The 24123-nt window shown below is 47.5% G+C and overlaps 1 protein-coding gene across 6 annotated transcripts in view; it reads right to left on the bottom strand.

Moving 5' to 3' along the window:
- Nucleotides 1–24123, bottom strand: part of DGCR2 (DiGeorge syndrome critical region gene 2) — an 85520-nt gene that overhangs the window by 19396 nt on the left and 42001 nt on the right. For 2 of the 6 annotated variants that reach the window (XM_087423748.1, XM_087423750.1), the window contains 3 exons: nucleotides 10256–10381; nucleotides 7261–7480; nucleotides 5429–5505 (listed from right to left, as the gene is read on the bottom strand). In XM_087423748.1, the coding sequence (XP_087279874.1) occupies nucleotides 5429–5505; nucleotides 7261–7480; nucleotides 10256–10381 (423 nt within the window). The remainder of the gene's footprint in view (nucleotides 1–5428; nucleotides 5506–7260; nucleotides 7481–10255; nucleotides 10382–24123) is intronic. The other 4 variants (XM_087423751.1, XM_087423749.1, XM_087423752.1 and 1 more) reach the window with 2 other exon arrangements.

Below are 24123 nucleotides of genomic sequence, written 5' to 3'. Positions count from 1 at the left end.
GGCACTGGGAACATGGTCTCCCAGCTCCCTGACAGGGCAGGGAGATGGGCTTTTGGGAAACATGGAAGGCGGGGGGGCCCGTCTCTGGCTGACAGGCACAGCCAGCGTCAGTGTATCCCTGCCTGGTGACATCAGGGCCCCAGGGTCCTGCCGGCCTGGTCTGCTATGGTCAGAATCACAGGAGGGCCAAGGCAGGAGGGCAGGGGAGGGGGCCCAGGCTCTCTGGAGACGTCTTCCCACATCTCTTGGGGGGCTTATCTCCATCGCTAAGAGTGGGTGCTACTGCAAGCACCCTGTCACCCAGCCCACCACTGCCTTTCCTGCAGGCTCCCTGCTCCCCAGCGAGGCCTCCTGTACCTGCTATGCACCCTCCTCCTCTCCCTCAGATGCCCCTGCAGCTGGGAAGCCCCTTCTCTTTTTAAAAACTATTTTCTTCACTATTTGGCTTCTTGTCTCACAGGCTGAAAAATGAACAGATTCCTCTCATCCTTTATAAAAAAACAAGTTATCAGCCCTGAGTCTAGTTGCCAGCCCAAAGCACAATTTGACCGCATGACTGCCAAACTTGCCAACGCCACAAATGACCTCTCAAGGTAGAGTCCTGGGACCTGGTCCCACCCCCACCCCTCCCTCAGCTGGCCAGACCAAGTCGGGGGGTGGCCCAGGCAGACAGCAAGACGAGGTTCCTGGACCCACCGAGCCACGTGCAGATGGAGGGCAGAGAGGGGCAGAGGGGAGAGGGCTCCTGCCACCTGCCGGTGCCCACAGGACTGCCTGGGTCTCCTCACTCTGTGCTGGTTGGAAGCCCTGTTTACCCCAAGGTCGTGTGAGCCGCAGTTTTTTGAAACCAATGACTATGAAGACCCCTTCCTCTTTGTCAAACTAGAAGACCCTTTTTAGTCCTCATTTTATTTGCCCTCTCTTTGGCATTTCATACTCCATTTTCTTAAAGATGTCTCCATCCTTTCTCTGCCAGCATCTAAATGTAGCTAATCCCCAACACACTTGACATGGTCTTCCATTAGCATCTGCAGTGAGTTGAGTAGCACACCCCCAAAATTCATGTTCACCTGGAACCTCAGAATGTGACCTTATTTGGGTCTTGAAATAAAATCAGCCTGGATTTGGGGTGGGTCCTAAATCCACTGACCGACGTCCTTATAAGAAGGGGAGAGTAGGGCCGGCTCTGTGGCTTGGCGGTTAAGTGCGCGCGCTCTGATGCTGGCGACCCGGGTTCGGATCCCGGGAGCGCCCCGAGGCACCACTTCTCCCTCCAACACGAGGCCGGGTCCCACGTACAGCAACTAGAAGGATGTGAACCTATGACATACAACTGTCTACTGGGGCTTTGGGGGGAAAAAACTGAATAAATAAAATCTTTAAAAAAAAAAAAGAAGGGGAGAGGACACAGAGAAACACATGGAAAAGGGCCATGTGAAGACAGCAGAGATTGGCGTGATGCTGCCACAAGCCAAGGAATGCCAGGAGCCACTAAAAGCTGGAGAAAGTGCAAGGAAGATTCTCTCCTGGAGCCTGTGAAGGGGTGTGGCGTTGCCAATACCTTGATTTTGGACTTCCGTCTCCAGAACTGAGACAAAGTAAATTTGTGTTGTTTTAAGCCACCAAGTTCGTGGTACTCTGTTAGGGCAGCCCCAGGAATTAAACGCAGCCTCCTAATCACTCTCCCTTGCGATTTAACACATATTGGCAGGCCCCAATCCTGTCAACAGGCAGGCGGGGTACACTAGGCAACAACAGCAGGCCCCAGGGCTCCACCTGCCTTGTGGAGCCGACATCTGAGTAGGGCTGTAAATGGCAGAGACAGATGACAACTCACCTAACAAGTGAGTCAAGTACACAGGATGTTGGAAGGCTGTGGCGGCTACAGGAAGAGAGAAAGCTGGAGCATGGAGGAGAAGGCGGCCTCGGAGAGAGAACATCGGGGCAGAGGATGGACCGGGAGGGGGGCGCCAACATTCCTGACGCCGCTTTTGTTGCGAGTTCCACACCACCTACAGGCTCGCTGCTTTGTTAGAAGGACTCAAGGGACTCCACATGTAGCCACAGTCACAGCTGACATTTATTACGGCAATGCAGCAGGACACACACCAGCAGCAAGGGGAAGGGACACCTCAGGCAGTCTGGAGGAATCCAGGCCAGGCTTCCCGAGCACTCTCCCGCCAGGCAGGAGGGTGCCATGGAGTGGGGCCAGCAGTGAGCTGCAGCAACAGCAGTGTGCGGTGTTTCTGCCCAGGGAAGCCTGGATGCCGACCCCCTGCCCACCGTAATTCCCGACTCGCAGGTGTCACTACAAATCCCACTGTTTGAAAAGTCCAGGCAGGCTGGCATAGCTGGCTCCACCTCATCCCTGAGCTGGTCACTGATGGCAGCCAGGGCCAGGCCAGCTATGCTACCTTCTCCTGCACCTGACTGGGCCCTGAGCCTGGGGAAGGAGCATCCCAGGAAGGGCTGTCTGTCTTCCCACCAGCAGGCTGCCAGCCTCTCAGGGCAGGACCTCACCTTCTAGTCTTGGTACAGCAGCAGCCACAGAACGAGCCTGCACTGGGGCCCACCAGGAGCTGTGTAGATCCTCCCAAAGGCCCGCTACTGGAGGCAGCTGTCCCACTCTCAGGGCTGTCTTCCTTCAGCAGAACTGCAGCCTGACCCTGGCTGACACCACTCCAGAGGGCAGGGTTTCTGCACTGCGCCTTCTAGGCCAGCCTGAGCCCTGGCGCTCCCCCTATCGCCTCTCCTTCACTGCTGACAGAGGCTGCTAGAGCCAAGGTCCTACTGGCAGGTGCAGGACAGGTCAGGGCACACAACACGGTCAGATCCTCCCCGGGTGCGGGACCCCTGGGCGGAGAAGACGGACGGCACACCTGGTGACGGCACACCTGGTCTCAGCCCACCTGTGATGGGAGTGAGCCCCAGAGGTGCACATGCTGAGACATGGGTGGACAATGGGGGCAAAGGCGCCGAGCCGAGTGTACCTTAAATAAGCAAGTTACACAACATGTGGACACATCACACACACAGTATGCTTCCATTTTTATATTTTAAAGTAAATATCACGTGTAATAACCAGAAACTGCAGTTACACTGTTAACAGTAATGATGGGGGCCCCACGGGGCACTTTGTGGGAAAATGTGGATGTTTCCCTTTAGACAGCACTGATCTGTTTTTTTCAAACTTTGGGCACAAATGTTATACAAACAGTGGTCTCGTTCTCTGGCGGCAGCAGCTCTTGGTCTCCAGGGCGTGCCAGGACCCGGATGCTGTTAAACCCTCAGGGCCTCGGCACCCGGGGCAGGGCTGACAGGCCATGCACACAGGGCCCAGAGGCAGAGCCCTCCTCGGGGAGAGGCCGGGGGAGTGTGTGCCTGCAGGGCCTCAGGAGCACTCTCCTGAGCAGAGCTCCAAAATTGAAATGCACATGGGGAGTGCCCGCTTGTATGTACCGGAAGTATGTATACATATATAACACCACACATATACTGTTGTGCCAGTACATAACACGCGTTATAAAATGCACAATAAATAGGAAACAGTTAGACAAACTGTAAATGAAGTAAACATTTTTAAACATCTTGCTGTGATGACTCCCTACTGCCATTAACTAATATTCTTAGGAACAGTCTTTTCTTAGGGAAGGGCTCGTCATTAATGACAACAGATCGAAATCCACACCTCCCGCTGTCTTTGTGATACGGCACCTGGGGTGAGCATACTCCTTGGACCGAGCTGGACCCTGTTTTGCAGCAGGTTGCACCTGACAGAGAGCTCCTTTTGGACACAGAAGGGTGGGCCCTGCCTTTCTCTCATTTGCTTGGGGTTGTGTTTTCAGCATTCTCTTCACTATGCGGTTTCTTAGCAGAAATCTTTTTAAATGCTTTTAGTATAGAAATTTTCAAATACACACAAAAGCAGAGAGAAGAGTACACCCCCGTGAGGCTTCAACACCAACCTCCACCCTGCAGTTTGTTTCGTCTCATCCCCCTCCTCTGGGATGCAGACACCATGAAGCTCACCCTACACACAGGTGCGTGTCTCCTAAAATAGTACAACCACAATACCATTATTGTCACACCTAAGAAAACCAATGAGTCAACCTCTACCACAAATCCATATGTACTTTTCCTAACTGTCCTCCCAAAGTTTTTTATAACTCCCCTCCCAATCCAGGATGTCGTTGAGGTTCACGTGCTACATTTGGGTTTAGGTTTCTTTAGCTTCTTCCAATCTAGAACAACCCATGACATTGAGCTGTGTGACGTGTCTGGTCCAGGTATCTTGCAGTAGAGGAATCACTGCTAAAATCCCTAACAGAATTCCCAAGTCCAGTTAAGCAGGCACAAGCAGCCCATGAAACGCTGCACCCACACACAGCTGCTGGACGCCAGGCCCCAAAGCTCTGCCCACGTGGCACCCCACTCTGGCTTCGGAGCCCCTTGCATGAGCCACCACTGCCAGTGTTAACACACACATTCATCTTTTCCTAAATTTCAGACTTGCACTCCTCATGCCCCAGTGGAGCCACAGAGATCAGTGTGGCCAGTGGAGCCCAGTTGGGCCCTGCCATTCTAATGCCAGACAGGAAGGTCCCATGTCCCGCAACTCAGAACAAGCTGTCACATCACGCAGACTCATGTCTTCTCCTTTGAACTGTGTCAAGAAGATAACTGTGTCCAGGAGTGTCTACACTGTCCTGAAGGCTGGCACCCTCTGCTGGGGCTAAGGGCGATGGGCCCTGGCCTAGGATTTACCTCCAATAGCTGTGATTAGGGCAGATAAGAAACTAGTAAGAAAACTATGCTCTGCAAGGCACACTGTGACTTTGGGTCCTGGAAACCCACAAGCCATTTATTTGTCACTACTCCAGTGGGAAATCTAAATAATACAGCCAGAAACTCTGGGAATGCAAATGTGGGTGGTGCTTTTAGTAGGACATTAGTAGGACACGAGAATGGGGTGACACCCTAAGCAGGAGTGGGGGCCGGTGGGTGAAGTCCCCTCTGCAGTGCCCATCTCTGTCCCCTGCCTCTTCCCAGATGCCAGGCTCAGCACCCTCTGCCTCTCCAGAGAAGCCTGATGCCCAGGGCCCTGACCCTTCTCAACACCAATCCTGTCTGTGCCTTCAGCCCCTCTGTGCGGAGACACAGCCAGTCACTTGCCATAAGGTCACTCAGGCTGGGAAGAGGGGCATGACCAGGGCGCTGGCCCTGGGGCACCTGCCCATCATCACAGCCCTCCCAGAGATCCGGGGCCCATTTCTCTCCATGACCCCTGTACCAGGCACCCCTACGGGCCAGGCACTACCACTGAGAGGCTAGGTGCGAGAAGGGGAGACCCTAGCAACATCCTCCTAGTCAGGATGATGCCCGTGCAATCCCAACTCAACAACACTTCAGAAAGACCAGAAAGGCTTACCTTTGAATGCTACCTCCCAGCGACCTTCTAAGGAGCGGTTCCGGCCAGTGATGACATACTGGTAGCCAACCCACAACCTGCAGGAGGGCAGAAATGCAGGAGACCTCAGTGCAGCAGCAGGGAAGCAGCCATCGATTGTGCATGTGTGTGTGTGTTTTAATAGTTATACTGACCTTTAAAATACTGAGCTTCTAAAGCATTAATGATTTTAAGTTTTGATACTTAATTTTAATAAATAGCATTAAAATTCTAAACAATAAATTCACAAGTCAGAAAAAGTTTTATCTTGGGTAACTCCTGCCAAGACTGTTCTTATTAGCTGCTCCAACAAAGCTGTCACATTCTAAGCAAGACCCCCCTTATTCTTAGTAGATATGCAGCCCCATGAACATAACTCCATGAATACACTAAGACCACAGAACAGCACACTCTAAAGGGGTGGATTTTATGGTATATGAATTACATCTCAATAAAAAACAAACCTTTGTGGGCACACACTGCACTGCTAGGTGAAACCACGCTCATGGCTTCCGGCTGGGTCTCCTGCTCAGAGCCCACCCCGGCCTCTGGTGGGCTCCTGAGTGTGCACACGTCACAGCAGTGAGGGAGCCGTGCACACGGACCTGGCCGACTGCCACAGCCACCTGCTGAGCGTGTACCCCCTCACCCCAGCCTTCCAGACCCAGTCCTGAAGATGTCCGTCAGCAGGTCCACTGCCACCGTGGGAGCCCTGGCACTGCCACTCTGCCCCTTCAGCCTACCGCTAGGCACACGCACACCCTGGGGAGACAGGGCACTTCCCCACCTGCTGGACTATACTTCTCCATGGACTCACAACTGCCCTGTGACCTAGGAGTTATTTTTTTCACTTTGTAGCTGCAGAAACAACAAGGTCTCTTGATTTGCCAGTGTCACAGGGCTTAATGGTACAGCCAAAACACAGCTTGGGTCTTGAAAGGAAGGCTCTCTCTCCACCTGCTGTGGTCACTGCACTCCTACGGTGATGCAGCAGCCAGTGCCATCGCTGGGAGGGAGGACGGGCCATCTGGTCACCCCTGTGATCCACTCCCCTGACCCCAGCAGTGTGGAAGGGGCTGTATGATGCAACTGCCAGAGGACGAAGCTCTGAGTCCTCAGCATACACCTGCCCCCAAAACAACACCCCCAAAACACTGTGCCTGGGAGATGCCAGCAGTTGGCTGCAATTTCCACACTTTCTCCTGGATGTTGCAGAGCCTGGGGGTTAAGGGCCAGGCTCTGAAGCCAGACTGCCAGGGTTGAAACCCAGGCACACCCCAGCTAGTGTGTGCCCATGTCACGTACTCACTCACCCTGGGCCTCAGTATTCTCACCCACTGGCCTCCTGTGGTTTCTGGGAGGACTAAATGAGCGGGCCTATGGAAAGCACTGAGCACAGGGACTGACAGAGCCCACTTTGTTGGAAGGAACCTCCACCTACTTGTGCACCCCTCATAACAGGCCCACAAAGCCCCACACCGAGCAGACCATCCTTATACAGGCCAGGCCCCCTTGCAGTTCAGCACCTGCAGCTGAACATACAGAAGGGGACAACGAAAGGTGCTGACCCAAGGTGACACAAGGTGGCAGCCTGTCCCCTCCTTTTTAAGAGCCCCCAGCCCCCATCTCGAGGCCGGCTCTAAACCCCGGAATTCTATTTGTTTCCAGTGGACAGGGCTGCCCTTCTCTAAACTACTGGCTGCGGCTATGCCTTAGGAGTGCTACAGGTAGCCAGAGGCCATGTCCTCAGCAGGCATTATGCTCAGCGGGCATCGGTTCACCCCCAGGCCCTCGGTGCCCATCCCAGGACTCACTTGTGTTGGTCCTGCCAAGCAAAGCTCCGCTCCGGCTGGTCCCATTCCTGGGCCAGGACGAAACGCAGCTCCTGGTCAGTGGAGAAGGTGGCGAGGGAGCCATTCACGCGCTGGCAGGTCTGCGCAGCATCCCAGTAGTTCTCCCCGCTCAGGTAGACCCTGTAGCAGCTGGCCGTGCCTTCATAGTGGTGCCACCCTGTTGGGCACTTCCCTAGGAAACATGAAGGACAGAAGGGGAGTTGTCCCCCAAATTAGGATCCTCACTCCAAAAGGCAATTATATATGCTGCATCTGAGCACAGCTCAGAAATCACCCTAGACAAACAGGGAAACTGAGGCTCAAGAGGAAAGCTCTGCCTCTAAGACCACGTACTTTGTGAAACGCTCAAGTTTCTCTCAGACACAGATGTGACCAAAGGTGCAAGTATATTCAGTGATTCCTCCTATTTCTATAAGGTCTTTAATTTACCTGGCAGTAAAGACTGGATACTGAAATTCGTTTCGGTAAAGTGGATTTTGTTCTCTGATTAAGTCTGGTTGACAAGACGGCAGAACTCCCCACACCAGCTAGTGGCGAGGTCTGGCGGGAGTAAGCAGGGAGGCTCCTTGCCCGAACTGCCCTCATTGCCCCAACCCTACTCCTCTCCTTCTGTTCACGTGGGTGCTGGCCAGTGCTCCCCTCAAACAGAAGCTCAGGAGATCAGAGCTGGAAGGGCCACTGAGATTACGGGACCAACCCTTGCCTCCCACAGATGAGAAAGTGAAGCCCAGGTGGCTCCACAGTGGGCAGAAGCTAGACAACTGGAGTTGGAGTCTCCCCAAGACGGGCCAGGCCAGACGTCTTCTCCAGGTGGGCCCACCTTGGGGTGGGGAAGGCCCCTGTACTGTACGGCTGGCCTTGGGTCAAGAGCAGTGACCTGTCCTACAGGATCTGTCAAATGCTGGTCTACCTGCCTCTAAGATCCTACTGATGAAGAGTAATGATGTAAACCTTGCCAATACCGATGCTCGTGTTTCTAATTACTTAGGGCACGTGTGTGTAACTTATTAACAAAGGACAGAGGTCACAGGAGAGGAAACGGCAGCTCTAGCCCCCATGCCAACAAGGCATGCCACAGCACAGCTGCAGTGCAGACAGTGTGACAGTGCCGTCTGCCCACCGGGAAGGGCCTGCTGACAAACCGCGGAGCACGCAGGAAGGCTCTTCCCTGGAGACCAGGAGCCAGCCGGGGAAGGGAAGGAGCACGGTGAGCACAGCACACACCTGCTGAGTGTGTGACGTGGGTGTGAGGGGCAGGAAGATTACCAGGAGCCTTTACTGCATGTTTCCTAAGCCCCACACACAATGCACTCAACCTGCCGCACTCCCCCACAGGTGAGTTCTGTCCCGTCTCCAGGTTAGAGGTGGGGACGCTGAGGCGTACAGAGGCCAAGCATCTCGGCTGGCGAGTGACAGGGTGGGCTTCCATCCTGGGCTCCTCACCCACCATCTCAGGATGGGTCCAGAAGAAACCCTCCGGGGATGGAAGCTGGTGGCTGGGGGCAATGGAAGGAGGGAACATTACTTTTTATTGGCTTTTTTTTTTTTTTTTTTTTGCTGAGGAAGATAGGCCCTGAGCTAACATCCATGCTCATCTTCCTCTATTTTGTACATGGAACGCACAGCATGGCTTGATGAGTGGTGTGTAGGTCCACACCCAGGATCCAAACTCTCGAACCCCAGGCCGCCTAAGCAGAGCACGCGAACTTAACCACTATGTGACTGGGCCGGCCCTTTCGCTCATCTTTTTTTTTTTTTTTAAAGATTTTATTTATTTATTTTTTCCCCCCAAAGCCCCAGTAGATAGTTGTATGTCATAGCTGCACATCCTTCAAGTTGCTGTATGTGGGACTCGGCCTCAGGATGGACGGAGAAGTGGTGCCTCGGTGCGCGCCCGGGATCCGAACCCGGGCCACCAGCATCGGAGCGCGCGCCCTTAACCACCAAGCCACGGGGCCGGCCCCTGGCTCATCTTCTTTTATCTTTTGAACTTTATGGAACTATTACCTAGGTAGAAGTATTATCTGTTCAAAAGAAAAGAGATAAGCAATGAAAAGAAAGAGCATGGGACTGAGAGGCCTCCATGGGGCTGAGCCCTGGAGCCACCCCTGTTGGCTGTGTGACCTCGGGTGGGCTGACCTCCCAGAGCCTCAGTTTCCTCACTTGCCAAGCTTGCACAGCACCCCTTCGACTGCGAGAATCTGTGGAGTTCACAGCTATTAGGTGTCAAAGTCAAGCACAGAGCATCAGGGCTCAGAGGAGAGCTGACCCCACCACCCCAGTAAGCTCAGTCTCCATCAGACAGAGAACCGAGGCTCCACGTAGGGCGGCCGTTTCGAGGAGCACTGGGGTCCCTGTGCTGACCATCTGTGGGTATTAACACAGCCAGCGTCTCCTAGGCCCAGCAGCAGACCATCAAGTGTCAGCTTCTCCTGTCTCAGCATGTGGCTGCTCGGTATACCTTGACGTCATCACTCCTAGGCAGGTCTGTTCAGGAGGGGTTCAGCTGTGGCTTTCTGCCTCTCAACCTTCCTTAATCTTGTTATGCTCCTTTAAAATCTTAATGTCATAGGGAAATCATTAACTAACTAGTCACCTAAAAAACATTTTTAAAACAGAGGTAGAGCCTTCCCACCCCATCAACTGTCCTTAATCTCTCAAAGCCTGTTTCCATCTACAGAAGAGCCGGTGCAGTCCAGTCTGAAAGGCAGTCATCTTGCAAAAACAAGCAGCCTGGTTCCAGAGTGTGGCTTCATGTCACGGCTTCACCACTCGGGCTGGGTGACCTGGGGTGGGTCACCATGCAGCCTCACTCACCGAAAGAGGATAACACCCCGACTGCCCTAAAGGGCTGTTTTAGAAGACACACCCCTTGCACAGCCAAGTGGCACTGGGAGAGTCGGGGCCGCATGGGCCCCTGAGGCTTAGGGCCTGACAGGGCAGGTCTGCAACTTACTGCTGAAGCGGACGGGCTGCGCCACATTCACTGCGTGAAAGTGCGTGGGGTCGCCACCTCGGGCCCGCCCCTGCCGCGGATCCACAGCCTCCTTCCCATGGTAAGGACGTGACTCCCCGGTCACTTCTGAAAGCAAAGAGAGAAGTGGGCAATGAGCACGGCTGATGCCACAGCGAGGTGCAGGGCACAGGTGGCTCTCCGGGGCCAGTGCCAAGTCAAACCACAGCACGGTCAGACCACTCAGGGCCGGGAGGACCAGGTGAGGGGGCAGCACATATTCCATTCATTCAGGTTTTCTTTAAAACCCTATAAAATGGTGCTGTTCCCATCAAACGGGTCACATGCGCTTCTACTGAAATTATACCTTGGCAATCTTCATTTTTTTCTTACTATTATGAAATGAGGTCTCTCCTTCATTTCATTTTCTAACAGGCTACTGCTGGCACGGCAAAGATTCAGCCACTCCTGCTGAAAATCCTGCAGCAGCTCTATCCACCATAGAGTTCTTCCCAGAGCCCAGGCTGCCTGCCCTCCCCCTCCACCCCTTCCCACTGCGGGGGAGCCTTCCCTGTCAGCAGAAGGGGGACCCACTGCGTGCGACCCTCCTCTGCACTGCTTGGCCCTGGGCCTGAGTCCCCGCCTGTCCACCTGCCTGCTGGCCCCCTCTCACAGCCTCAAGGCCGGGGCCTCAGGATATTCCTGCCGGGCTCCTTGGCCGGCACAGGCCCTGGTGTGCTGCAGGCCTCGACACACGGCTGGGAGTATGAACAGGAAGCTGAAGCTGAGGAAAGTCTAGTTTTATGTATCACGGCCCAAAAGTAATTCGCAGGTTGGTCCTTCCACAAACAGTCTCTCTTTGGAGTTCTCCAACCCCCATGTGAGAGGAGATCCACTCTCCTCCCTCTCACAGCTGAGGGGCGACTCAGAGAAGTGAGGCGATTTATCCAAGGCACACAGCAGGAGAGAGCCAGAGCAACACCCCTCCTGGGCCACCCACGTCCCCATTCTGCCTGCACAGGGTGTGCATGGTGAAGGACACCTGGTGCAAGGTCAGGACAGATGGTGACAAGCTTGGTCTGCACGGCTGCACACACACAGAGGGAAAGACATCCCCGAGCAGGCCTGCTCTGCCTCCAGACGGCTGGATGATGACAAGTCTTGGCAATCCCAGGCCTTCGTGGCATGGCAGAGGTGGGACGGGACAGGGGCGGCCTCCCAAAAACCCACTTCACGGCTGGCAATCAGAGACCCACCTGACAAGCTTCTCTAGCCATCTGGTTCTACTAGTGTTCTACTAGTGTCATAGACTCTGACACTGTTTTTATTTAATAAATAATCTACTTTTTTCATTATATATTTCATTATATTTTCATTATAAAATATTCAATGTGAAATATTTGCAAAATAAAGGAGTTCAAAAAGACAAAACATAAACCATGACTGTGTTAGGGTCCACCCTTCCAGTCTCTTCTTTTCTACACAAATCCTTAAAAATATTGGGATCACATCAAACACTCTATTTGTTTTGTAAGCTATAAGCAGCATTCCATATTCTTAAATGGGCTTAAGAAGATCACTTTTAATGGCTGCACGGTGTTCTATGAATGGATTTCTTTCATTACCATGATCACCTATGGTTCAAAGATTAGGATGCATTTCTTCATTACTCTATGAAGGGCTGGACTGAACAACCTGTGCAGAAATCTGTGTGTGTGTCCGTCATTATTTCCTTCTAAGACCCTGGGCAAGTCATGAGCCCTAGCCGCTTTGTTCCTTCTCCCACTAAGTACTCAGTATGAATATGTCCATAGCTCCTTCTCAGGTGTGTGACGAGGATCACGTGCCGTTAGATTGCAAATCACTGTCAATTATAAAATGTGCCACCAGTGTCTTAACACAAGGCAAAGATCTCAAAGGAGGAGCATCTTCAAGGCCTTTGGTGAGACCTCAGTGCCACCATAATGACCTCATTGCTGCCCGTGCAGGACGGGTGGTCTGCGGTTGCAGCTGCTCTCTTCAAACACCCAGCCCCAGGGGTTGGAGTGACATCAGCTCTCTAGGACTGGGGTGCCCCATCCACATAGCCCTAGCACCCAGCACTCCCAGAAGGAGACTGGCACTCTGACATTGGGGCAGTGCTATAAAGCACCCCCGAGGCACCCCCACAGGGAGGCAGGCAGAGGAGTGAGAAGATCCACACTGGGCTTCTGAGGGATGGCAGACTGGGAGACAAGGAGGGAACAGACAGGCTTCCTGGCAGAGGGCACAGTTCGGGCAAAGGCCAAAGGTGGACACGTCTGGCACAGGCCTCAGGACAAGCTGGGGTGTGGCTATAGCATGTTTCACTATACCTACATTTCACATCTCCCTCTGTCCCCTCAAACGAGCAAGACCTGTGATTCCACTCTGTGTCTTGGCCTCCTCTCCAGATCAAGCACAGCACCTGGTATGTGACAGGCCGAACTGCTCACAGGAAGACAGATGAATCTAGGGTGGGTGCGGGGAGGGGATGAAAAGGTAAGAGAGAGAGTTCTGCGAGGTCACATGGGCACTGAACACCAGGTGGCCTGGATGCTGTCTGTTGGACTGAAGCCATCTGCAGCCTGGGGAGGGGGTGGGAGCAACAGGTGCAATAGTTAAGGAAAGTAGCCAGAAAGCCAGGGGGTGATGGAGGAAGCTAGTTTGTGCTGAGCAGGCTTCTCTGTGGTTCAGGTGGCAATTTTAAACCCTTCTCTTTTCCGTCACTTCTCTTCATACCCATTCGCCCACAACCACCCCTTCATCATGCATTTATTCAGTGCCCATTACATGCTGCCATGGAAACCCACCAGCACAGACACAGGCCTTGGCCAGCAAGAAGGTGAAGGCCTTGGCAGAGGGGATGGTGCTGATGACAGACAACGAACTCCCTAGTGTTGTGGGGGAGAGCCTGGGGGCTGAGAGAAGCATGAGATGGGCGCCGCTGAGGAGGAGGCAGAGCTCAGGATCAGCACCCTTCCCTTATAGACCTCTTAGGACCACCTCTGACAATAAAGAATTTCCTCTGAGACCTTCAGACAGCATTTCCCTCTAAGGGCCAGTTGGCGAGTGTGCAGCATTCATGGCTGAGCTGATTCACGTGCAGCCAGCCCCAAGTGCACTGGTTTCAGGTCAAAGTTCCTTCCCCTCTCCCTCTATCTCAGTGTGCCAGGCACTGTCCTAGACATGGGGAATAGGCAGTGAACAAAGGAGCAGATGAAATGGAGCTGATGGAAATATGGACATAAATATCAGAAGAAATAAGTTAAAAAGGTGTCTCTGGGAAAGAGATTAGGGACAGAGGGCTGGGAGGAGAGAAAGCAGGGTTTTCTATTTCATCTTGCAATGTGCATATATAAGAATTAAGAAGACCTTGGATGAGGAATCCTCCTCAGGTCAGTCTGCTTCCCGCCCTCCTCCTCTTCCATTCAGCCTCTGGCCATGATTGGGACAGAGGAGTCCAAGTGCATAACCCAACTCCAAGCCCAGCCTGATGTTGTGGAAAGAGTGCTCCCTGCATCACTGGTTGCCAGTTGGGCTCTTCTCTCTCTAGATGTCCTAAGAATTCAGAGCAGCTCTGGCCACCAAAGACATAATGGGAACCCACAGAAGTAGACATGAAGCAAGGAGGAGCCAACATGGTTGTTTTGCTACCAAAAAAAACAAGGAAAAGGGAAAAGTTTTACAAACAAAAAAGTAGGCTCAGAAGTGTTACGAGTCTTGCTTCAAAGCAGAAGTGGAACACAGGGGAGGTGGGCCCTCCTCCTCTTCCAAGTCCACAGGACCTGGACCTCCCCCACCTCACAGCCCACCACCAGAAGCCTGTCTCCACCTGGCTCCCCAGGCAGCTCAGCCTCATGTGCAGGCAGAGCTCAGGGAAGCCGCCGCCTCTCCTGGCCCAGCTCTACTGGGGGCACCAGGCATGCTGGGCTTTCTGCTTCCCCAGCACAGGCGTCACACAGAGAGTTACGGGGCCACTGGGGAGCCTCGAGTCCAAGAGGGAAACTGAGTCAAAGGCAGGCAGTAGCATGCTTGCTTCCCAACAGCGTTTGGCCAGAAATAAGGATTATTTGAAATAAAGGACAAAATGTGAGTGATTAATTTGTGTTTCTAGAAATTTAAAACTTGTCTAAATATGGTATTAAGGTCCAGATGAGCTTCTAACCTCTCCGAATAAAGGAGAGGGCAAGACAGACGGAGCCTCTTTAGCACTCCAGGTGTTAGAACACACTTCACCTTCCTACTTTATACACCAAAGCAGGTTAGAATCACGGCCAGAAATCAGACGTCGGTAAGTCAAATAATACTTGCTTACCAAAACAGGATTTCTAACATCAGAGAGCCTAAAAACATAAAATTTCTAATGGTATTTCCATTATGTTGTACATGTTCTTTAAATTGATTCCTCTCCCTCCTAGCTAGCGCTAGGGTCACGTCACTTATTGAGAATCTCACTGAGGCTAAAGGTTTGCTAGTTTGGGCAAGCCCCAGTGACTGCCATCTTGGTCTCCATTCTATCGAGGTTTTGAGACTATGCTTCTTAAACACCAACACGAGCACTTTTGTTTTCCCATTTTATACCGATGTAGACAATGCACAACTCAACACAGAGAATAACTGCAAAAAGACAGCCCTGTAAGTTCCAAGTTCAAAATCTGCCTCCCTTCTGTTGCTCCTGGGTCCACGAATGTTCTCAGCCACAAGTTCACAGAGGGAATGTCTTACCTTCCACTAACGCCTATAACAAAAGCTGAAGCCATCAGCTAGTCCTATGACACACTCAACCTGTGGCCTTGGGTCTCAACTGCCAGCAGAGATATGGCAGAAGCAGACTGACCTGAGGAGGATTCCTCATCCAAGGTCTTCTTAATTCTTATATATGCACATTGCAAGATGAAATAGAAAACCCTGCTTTCTCTCCTCCCAGCCCTCTGTCCCTAATCTCTTTCCCAGAGACAACTTTTTAACTTATTTCTTCTCATATTTATGTCCATATTTCCAAATAATAGGTTTACCTGGCTATTTCTAGTTTTATCAATTTTAAATGTTACCCACTGACTTAATCTTAGGGCAGGTACAGGTTTAGCTCACATACACTCTTACCCACCTTCCCAACAGAGTATAATCAATTTCATAATTAAAGTCAATAGAATAAGGTAATAATATAAGTATTCTTCACTTGTGAGCCAAATAGAATACTAAGATTATTTCAATTCTCTAAAAACTTTTTTTCCTGGAGTTAATATTAGTATCAATTTAAAAAATCTACTTAGCTTTCTTTATATCTACAGCTAATTTTTTCAGCTGCTACAGCTGATAACAAAGGCTAGCAATAAACATTTTAAACATTCAAAACACCGGGTCAGAGTCTCCTAGCTCCGCTTTGCTTCCTGGAAACCCCTCCTCTGGCCCTTACCTTCTAGCGCCAGTCTGAATGGGCTGCTCTCTGGGCTGGGGCATGGCTGAGATCCTGGGTCCATTTGCTGCCTTCCCACACCAGGACCCTGTTTCCTGGACCCCAGGCCATCTTCTCTCCTACTTTACCCTCTCCTTTTATAAGATCACATCTTCTAAGAAAGAGGAGGGCAACTTTTATGAGTCTGTCCATCTGGAAATTTCTTTATTCTATCCTCATGTATGATTGGTTTCTCTGGGTATAAAAATCCAAGATTAATTAAAGATACCAGGTTGAACAAACATATTCATTCACCTCTAGCCTCTCCTGAAAGCCATTAAAACAACAGTAATAGGATGTTTTTTTGCTTTTTTTTTTTATTGTGGTAAATTGGTTTATAACATTGTATAAATTTCAGGTGTACATCATTATACTTCTATTTCTGCATGGATTACATCATGTTCTCATGTTCACCGCCCAAATACTAATTACAATCCATCACCACACACATGTGCCTAATTATCCCTTTTGCCCTCCTCCCCCCCACCAGTAATGGGATTTTTAATAAGGCATAGTCACAAGGGCAAACAGAAGAGGAAAGAGAATGACCAAGTTCTAAAAGCTGGAGAACAGAAGGACAAGTGATAATTAACTTAGAGAAGGTAACCTTGCATTGTAACTTGCCTGGGGATAATGCTGGTTTATGCCTGTTTGTCCCAGTATCCTATCCAGTTAAGCATTTGTCAGTCTCAAAGTTGTCTTATTTTAGAATTAAATCACTCTAAACTTATTTGAGCCCAGAAAGCTAAATCCTAGGCCAACAGCTGGAAAAGTTAAACTTTGAAAAAGAACTTTGGCAATATTTAGCAAAACTACATATGTACTGACCCTTTGAGCCAGCAATTTGACATTTAAGAATTTACACTGAAGATACATCTCAAAACAAACAAACCACGTATGCACAAGGTTATTTACTGTTTCACTATTTTTAACAGCAAACTAGTAAGAACAACCTAAAGGTCCATACATAGGAGGCTGGTTATGGTGCATCCCCAAGATAGAGTACAATATAGCTGTAACAAAGAACAGAAAATAATCTTTATGAATTAACAGAGTGATTTCAAGGATATTTTGTTGAATTAAAAAAGAAAAAAACCACAGTGCAAAGGGTATATACAGAAAGATACTTTTTTATGTAAGAAAGGGGTGAAGAAAAAGAAAGAAGAGGAAGTAAAATATACATATATTTGCTTATTTTTGTAATTAAAAAAGCAAAAAGTCAGGAAAGATAAGCCAGTAACTAATCAAATTAGTTACCTAAAGGATGTGAGTGGGAACAGGGCAAAGGGATAGGCAAGGAAATAGAACTTCTAAGTATGTGTTTTTATATAGTTACAACTTTTGAATCTTGTTTATGTTTTACATATTTAAAAAATAAATCAGTTACACAACCTTGGGAACATACTAAAAACTATGAAATTGTATAATTTAAAGTAGTAAATTTTATGGTACATGATTTATATCTCAAGAAAAAAAATTAAAAATAAATTAAATCAAGATGAGGAGGCAAAGTCCTACAACTGAATACAAACAGAATCCAATGTTAACCACACACATGAAAAAAGGAATAAATCCTAGTGACATCTGATCAGAGGGCTGACTGCACTCTCAGTGGGAAGCAGTCTAACAACATAAAGAGCTGCACAGAAGGCCTGGAATTGACCACTCGAAGTAGATCTGTTCTTGGTAGCTGTATAGGAGTGGCAATCTCAAAACTCCTTTATTGTGAATTTTAGGATTGGCCAAATGAGTACAGAGGACGCTGGGAACCAGAGTTCTTACCATGGGAGAGGGAGATACAAATATGAGATGGGAGGAGGAGAGAACTCTAGTGCAGATTTGAATTGGAGGTAGCAATAAATATAAACTTATGAGTTTAAGAAAAGCTTTTCTAGCTCTATCCACTGAAAGTGCCTAGAAGCAATGATACCCAAATAAATTCAAGCACAACTAACACTCAGATCTTGATTTCTAAATACCATTCCTCACTAAAAGGAGCAAGCCTTCTTAGAGAAATGGCTAATTCCAGGTCTGGGGCAGGAAAAGTACAAGATGAGCCTGGAACATCTTGTAGCATTAGAAAATAAGCAAGAGGAAATAGGAAAGCTCTTTACAAAACAGCATCATTTATAAGTGTAGTACATATGGCAGAATTACAAAATCACCATTTTTTAACCACCATTATAACTGATTCAGATAAGCATCAATATAAGCTAAAACAACTGGGTGTATGGTTGCTGGGGAACACCTAGAATACTTCTCCACAGATTATTTATTCATTACTTATTCACAGATTACTTTTCATGACAAAATGGGAAAAAAGTTTACAATAGTGAAATCTGGCAGACACTACCTTAACCAAGAGATCAAACTTAACATCACCAATAACAGGACAAACTGACCTCATGTGCCCCCTGACTTGACACTTTATGACCTGCTGAAAAAAAAACAAACTTGCCTAAATCTAATCATGCAGAAAAAGACAAGTCCAAACTGGAGGACATTCTACAAAACTAGCCTGGACTAAGAGCAATAATGTTTTAAAAAGCTGAGAACACTTCTTGATTAAAGAACAATGCAAGATGGCAAGAAAATACAACACGTGACCTTTAAATAAACCCTGGATTTAAAGAAAAAAAAACCTGTAACAATTTTTGGGACAATTGAAAAAAATTTCAATACGAACTATATATATAAGATAATAGTACTGTAGTAAGTTTCTTGCATGTGAAAACTGTATTGTGGTTATGTAGTGGATTGTTCTTGTTCTTAGAAGACAGATGCTGAAATATTTAGGGGTAAATGTTGTAACTGTAACACACTCAAAGGGTTCGGAAAAAAAAATTGTAGAGAAAGCAATCATGGCAAAATGCCATCGGTTGGTGAACGCAGGTAAAGGCTCTATGAGCGTTCACTGTACTGTTCTTGAGCCCTTTCTGCAGATCTAACTGTCTCATATTAAAAGTCGGGGAGAAGGGAGTTGACACACCAAGATGCTGTTCCCTGCACTTGGTGTGCTCAGGCACCTCTGCCCCTCCCTCACTCTAACAGAATATGGGTGATTTACTGAACAGAAAGTAAAACAGGTGGTCACTGGTTCAGCTGCAAGTCAGGGTTTAGTACTCAGGGAGGGGAGGGAAGACTCCCAGCCCCTCCCCGTCCACTAAGCTCCCAGAGCCCCAGCCTCCTGGCAGATCGGAACACTCCTCTATGGAAAAATCTGGCCAGCCCAAGAAAAAGGTCCAAAAGGGGAGGAGATCCCCAATGAAACAGTCCAGCTCGTTCACCCTCCAGGGAGGCCCAGCTGCAGAGAGCTTCGCATCCTCCTGCGACACACAGCAGACAGGCAAGGACCACCAACCTCTGAGGAGAGCCTTCAAATGTATGACAGAGACCAAAACCACAGAGGAAAATGAGTATGGAGAGATGACCAGGTGAAAAACAAAACAGGCCATTACCATCCTCAAAGTGAGAGGCTATACGGGACCCACGAAACAAGAATGGGATTGCTATTAAGAAGGAACATGCAGGGCCGGCCCTGTGGCTTAGCGGTTAAGTGCGCGCGCTCCACTGCTGGCGGCCTGGGTTCGGATCCCGGGTGCGCACCGCTTCTCCGGCCATGCTGAGGCCGCGTCCCACATACAGCAACTAGAAGGACGTGCAGCTATGACATACAACTATCTACTGGGGCTTTGGGGGGAATAAATAAATAAATAAAATCTTTAAAAGAAAAAAGAAGTAACATGCAGACAACACTAAACCTCCTCCACCCTGTGACCCAAGGAAAAGCTCTAGAGGAAATGCAAACATGACAGCAAAACTGAAAACTCCTTAAAAGATGTGGTACAAGGAGAAACTTCCTAAAAGTAAAATAAAAAGACAAAGAGATGGAAAACTGGAAAGACTGAAAAAAAACTGAAGATCAGTCCAAGAGCTCCAATTTCCAATAACAAGGGTTCTAGAAAGAGAGACTAGATAAATGGAAGAAAAAAAATCTAGTGGTTTCTTTCCCTAAACTGAAAGGCATGAGTTTCTAAAATGAAAAGATCTGCTGAGTGGCCAGTACCATTTCCAAGAAGAAAGAAACAGGTTACATTCAAAGAACCAGAAATTATGCCTCAGCAGCAGTGAAACCTTGTAAAAATGGAGTAAGATCTTCAAAATTATAGGCGAAAATAATGGCTTATAATTCTAAATCCAGCCTAATCTATCATGTTAAGGGTAAAAAAGAGGCATTTTCAGATATGCAAAAGAGGAATCAAAACTTTCGTCTTCCGTGTTCCTTTTCTGCAGAAGTTACTGAAGGCAGCAGCACTCCGCTTAAACGACGCAGTAAACCAAATGAGGACACCAGGAGTCAGAGGCTCTAACACGAGAGAGACGAAGGAGAAATCTACTGATTCATCCCCACCAATGGCGAAGGGAGCCCCGAGAGGACAGCCAGGAAGGTGAGCAGCAGGCCCTGCCAGCACTGAGCCAGACGGACGGGAGCAGTCAGGGGCTCCGGGAGCGATGATTCCAAAGAGACTCGCGCAGAATACATGATCCATCTACAACTGAGGGGAAATCAGGCAGGGAGGTCCTGCTAAGGACTTTTTTTTTTTTTAGATCTACAGCCACTTTGGAAAAAAATTTGGCAATTTCTTAAAAAGGTAAACATAAACTTACAATATGACCCAGAAATCTGATTCCTATGTATTTGCCCAAGAGAAATGAAACCGTTATGTCCGCTCAAAAACTTGTACACTAATGTTCATAGCAGCTTTATTCACAAAGTGGAAGCAACTCAAATGCTCATCAAATAATGAATGGATAAACAAAATGTGGTATTATCCATGCAATGGAATATTTGGTGAGGAAAAGGAAAAAACTACCGATACACGCTACATGGATGAATCTCAAACACATTACGGCAAGTGCAAGAAGCCAGACACAAAGACTGCATATCATAGGATTCCATTTCTATGAAATGCACAGAGGAGGCAAATCCATAGAAAGGAGATCCTAGACAGAAAGGAGATCAATGCTTGCCGAGGCTGAGGCTTGAGAGGAAACAGAGAGTGCCTGCTAATGCACGGGTTTCACTTTGGGGTGACAAAAACATTCCACAATTGATTGTGGTGATGGTTGCACAACTCTGTGAATATACTAAAATCCATTGAAAACCACTTTAAATGGGTGAATTGTACGGTATGTGAATTGTATCTCAATAAAGTTGTTATCAAAACAAACAAAAAGACGATGATAATAACAATGTTCAACTCTGGGGTAAAAACAAACTGTTTTGGCCGCAAAAAGGAAATGGAATCATCCCCCATGGCCCAGCTAGGATTGGACTGACCGTGAGAGAGAATGCTGGGAGTGAAGAGAGGAAGGAGGAAGTCAGCCACCTTGTCTAGGGAAAATCAGTAGAGAATGCCTAAAACCAGGGAATTGAGAGACACACAGATAAACACCAAATGAAATAGCTCAAGTAATCTCAAGTACTTGCTTCTGAGAAGTGGGAAGCTGGAGGGGTGCCCCTTAGGGTTGCTATTTTTTTTAATAAAAAGTCTTACAGAACTATGTAAATATTCAAATTGTGTGTGTAAATAACTGGAATAAAGCTAAAACTAAAATTTTGATTTAGGTAATTAAAATCAGTTCTTCTTCAGATCCAAGTGCCCCCTCCCCCCGCCCTCTCACATCAGTGCTGCTGCTGAGACATCTAATGTCATCTGATTCCTGATCCTTTCTGGGACCTGTGTTCTTCCTCTTTGGAGGCTGTGGTGTTAACGTGCTGTAATTACACAAGCAGGTATCTTGTCTAGGTCTTTTAAAAATTATTGTGCCCTAAATAAGTAAAATCAGAAATGAAAGAGGAGAGGTTACAACAGACACCTCAGAAATACAAAAGATTATAAGAGAATACTATGAAAAACTATATGCCAACCAATTCGACAATCTGGAAGAAATGGATAAATTCTTAGAATCATACAGCCTTCCAAAACTGGATCAAGAAGAAGTAGAGAATTTGAATAGACCAATCACCAGTAAGGAGATCGAAACAGTAATCAAAAACCTCCCCAAAAATAAAAGTCCAGGACCAGACGGCTTCCCTGGTGAATTCTACCAAACATTCAAAGAAGACTTAATACCTATCCTTCTCAAACTCTTCCAAAAAATTGAGGAGGGGGGGAAGCTCCCTAACTCATTCTACGAAGCTGACATTACCCTGATCCCAAAACCAGAGAAGGACAACACAAAAAAGAAAATTACAGGCCAATATCACTGATGAACATCGATGAAAATCCTCAACAAAATACTAGCAAATCGCATACAACAATACGTTAAAAGATTATACACCATGATCAAGTGGGATTTATTCCAGGTATGCAGGGATGGTTCAACATTCGCAAATCAATCAACGTAATACACCACATTAATAAAATGAAGAATAAAAATCACATGATCATCTCAATAGATGCAGAGAAAGCATTTGACAAGATACAGCATCCATTTATGATAAAAACTCTGAATAAAATGGGTATAGAAGGAAAGTACCTCAACATAATAAAGACCATATATGACAAACCCACAGCTAATATCATCCTCAATGGTGAAAAACTGAAAGCTATCCCTCTAAGAACAGGAACCAGACAAGGATGCCCACTGTCACCACTCCTATTTAACATAGTATTGGAAGTCCTAGCCAGAGCAATCAGGCAAGAGAAAGAAATAAAAGGGATCCAAATTGGAAAGGAAGAAGTGAAACTGTCACTATTTGCAGATGACATGATTTTATATATAGAAAACCCTAAAGAATCCACCAGAAAACTTTTAGAAGTAATAAACGAGTATGGTAAAGTTGCAGGATACAAAATCAACATACAAAAATCAGTTGCATTTCTGTACACTAACAACGAAGTAGCAGAAAGAGAAATTAAGAATACCATCCCATTTACAATTGCAACAAAAAGAGTAAAATACCTAGGAATAAACTTAACCAAAGAGGTGAAAGATCTGTACACCGAAAACTATAAAACATTGCTGAAAGAAATTGAAGAAGACACAAAGAAATGGAAAGATATTCCGTGCTCTTGGATTGGAAGAATTAACATAGTTAAGATGTCCATACTTCCTAAAGCCATCTATAGATTCAATGCAATCCCTATCAAAGTTCCAACAACATTTTTCACAGAAATAGAACAAAGAATCCTAAAATTTATATGGAATAACAAAAGACCCCGAATAGCTAAAGGAATCCTGAGAAAAAAAGAACAAAGCTGGAGGTATCACACTCCCTGATTTCAAAATATACTACAAAGCTATAGTAACCAAAACAGCATGGTACTGGCACAAAAACAGACACACAGATCAATGGAATAGAATCGAAAGCCCAGAAATAAACCCACACATCTATGGACAGCTAATCTTCGACAAAGGAGCCAAGAACATACAATGGGGAAAAGAAAGTCTCTTCAACAAATGGTGTTGGGAAAACTGGATAGCCATATGCAAAAATGAAAGTAGACCCTTACCTTACACCATACACAAAAATTAACTCCAAATGGATTAAAGACTTGAATGTAAGACCTGAAACTGTGAAACTTCTAGAAGAAAACATAGGCAGTACGCTCTTCCACATCAGTCTTAGCAACATCTTTTCAAACACCACATCTGACCGGGCAAGAGAAACAATAGAAAAAATAAACAAATGGGACTACATCAAACTAAAAAGCTTCTGCACAGCAAAGGAAACCATCAACAAAACGAAAAGACAACCTAACAATTGGGAGAAGATATTTGCAAACCATACATCTGATAAGGGCTTAATCTCCAAAATATATAAAGAACTCATGCATCTCAACAACAAAAAAACTACCAACCCAATTAAAAAATGGGCAAAAGACCTGAACAGACATTTCTCCAAAGAAGATATACAGATGGCCAACAGACACATGAAAAGATGTTCAAAATCACTAACTATCAGGGAAATGCAAATCAAAACTACAATGAGATATCACCTCACGCCCGTCACAATGGCTATAATTAACAAGACAGGAAACAACATGTGTTGGAGAGGTTGTGGAGAGAAGGGAACTCTCATACACTGCTGGTGGGAGTGCAAACTGGTGCAGCCACTATGGAAAACAGTATGGAGATTCCTCAAAAAATCAACGATAGAACTACCATATGATCCAGCTATTCCACTGTTGGGTATTTATCCAAAGAACTTGAAAACACCAATTTGCAAAGGTACATGCACCCCTGTGTTCATTGCAGCCTTATTCACGATAGCCAAGACTTGGAAGCAGCCTAAGTGCCCATCAAGGGACGAATGGATAAAGAAGCTGTGGTATATATACACAATGGAATACTACTCAGCCATAAGAAACGACAAAATCCAGCCATT

The sequence above is a fragment of the Ceratotherium simum genome, chromosome 35 (genome assembly GCF_057802395.1).
Source record: "Ceratotherium simum simum isolate JZ-2026a chromosome 35, ASM5780239v1, whole genome shotgun sequence".
Taxonomy (NCBI): Eukaryota; Metazoa; Chordata; class Mammalia; order Perissodactyla; family Rhinocerotidae; genus Ceratotherium; species Ceratotherium simum.
Note: the sequence above shows the minus strand (reverse complement) of the source record. Positions and strands in the feature narration are given on the sequence as shown.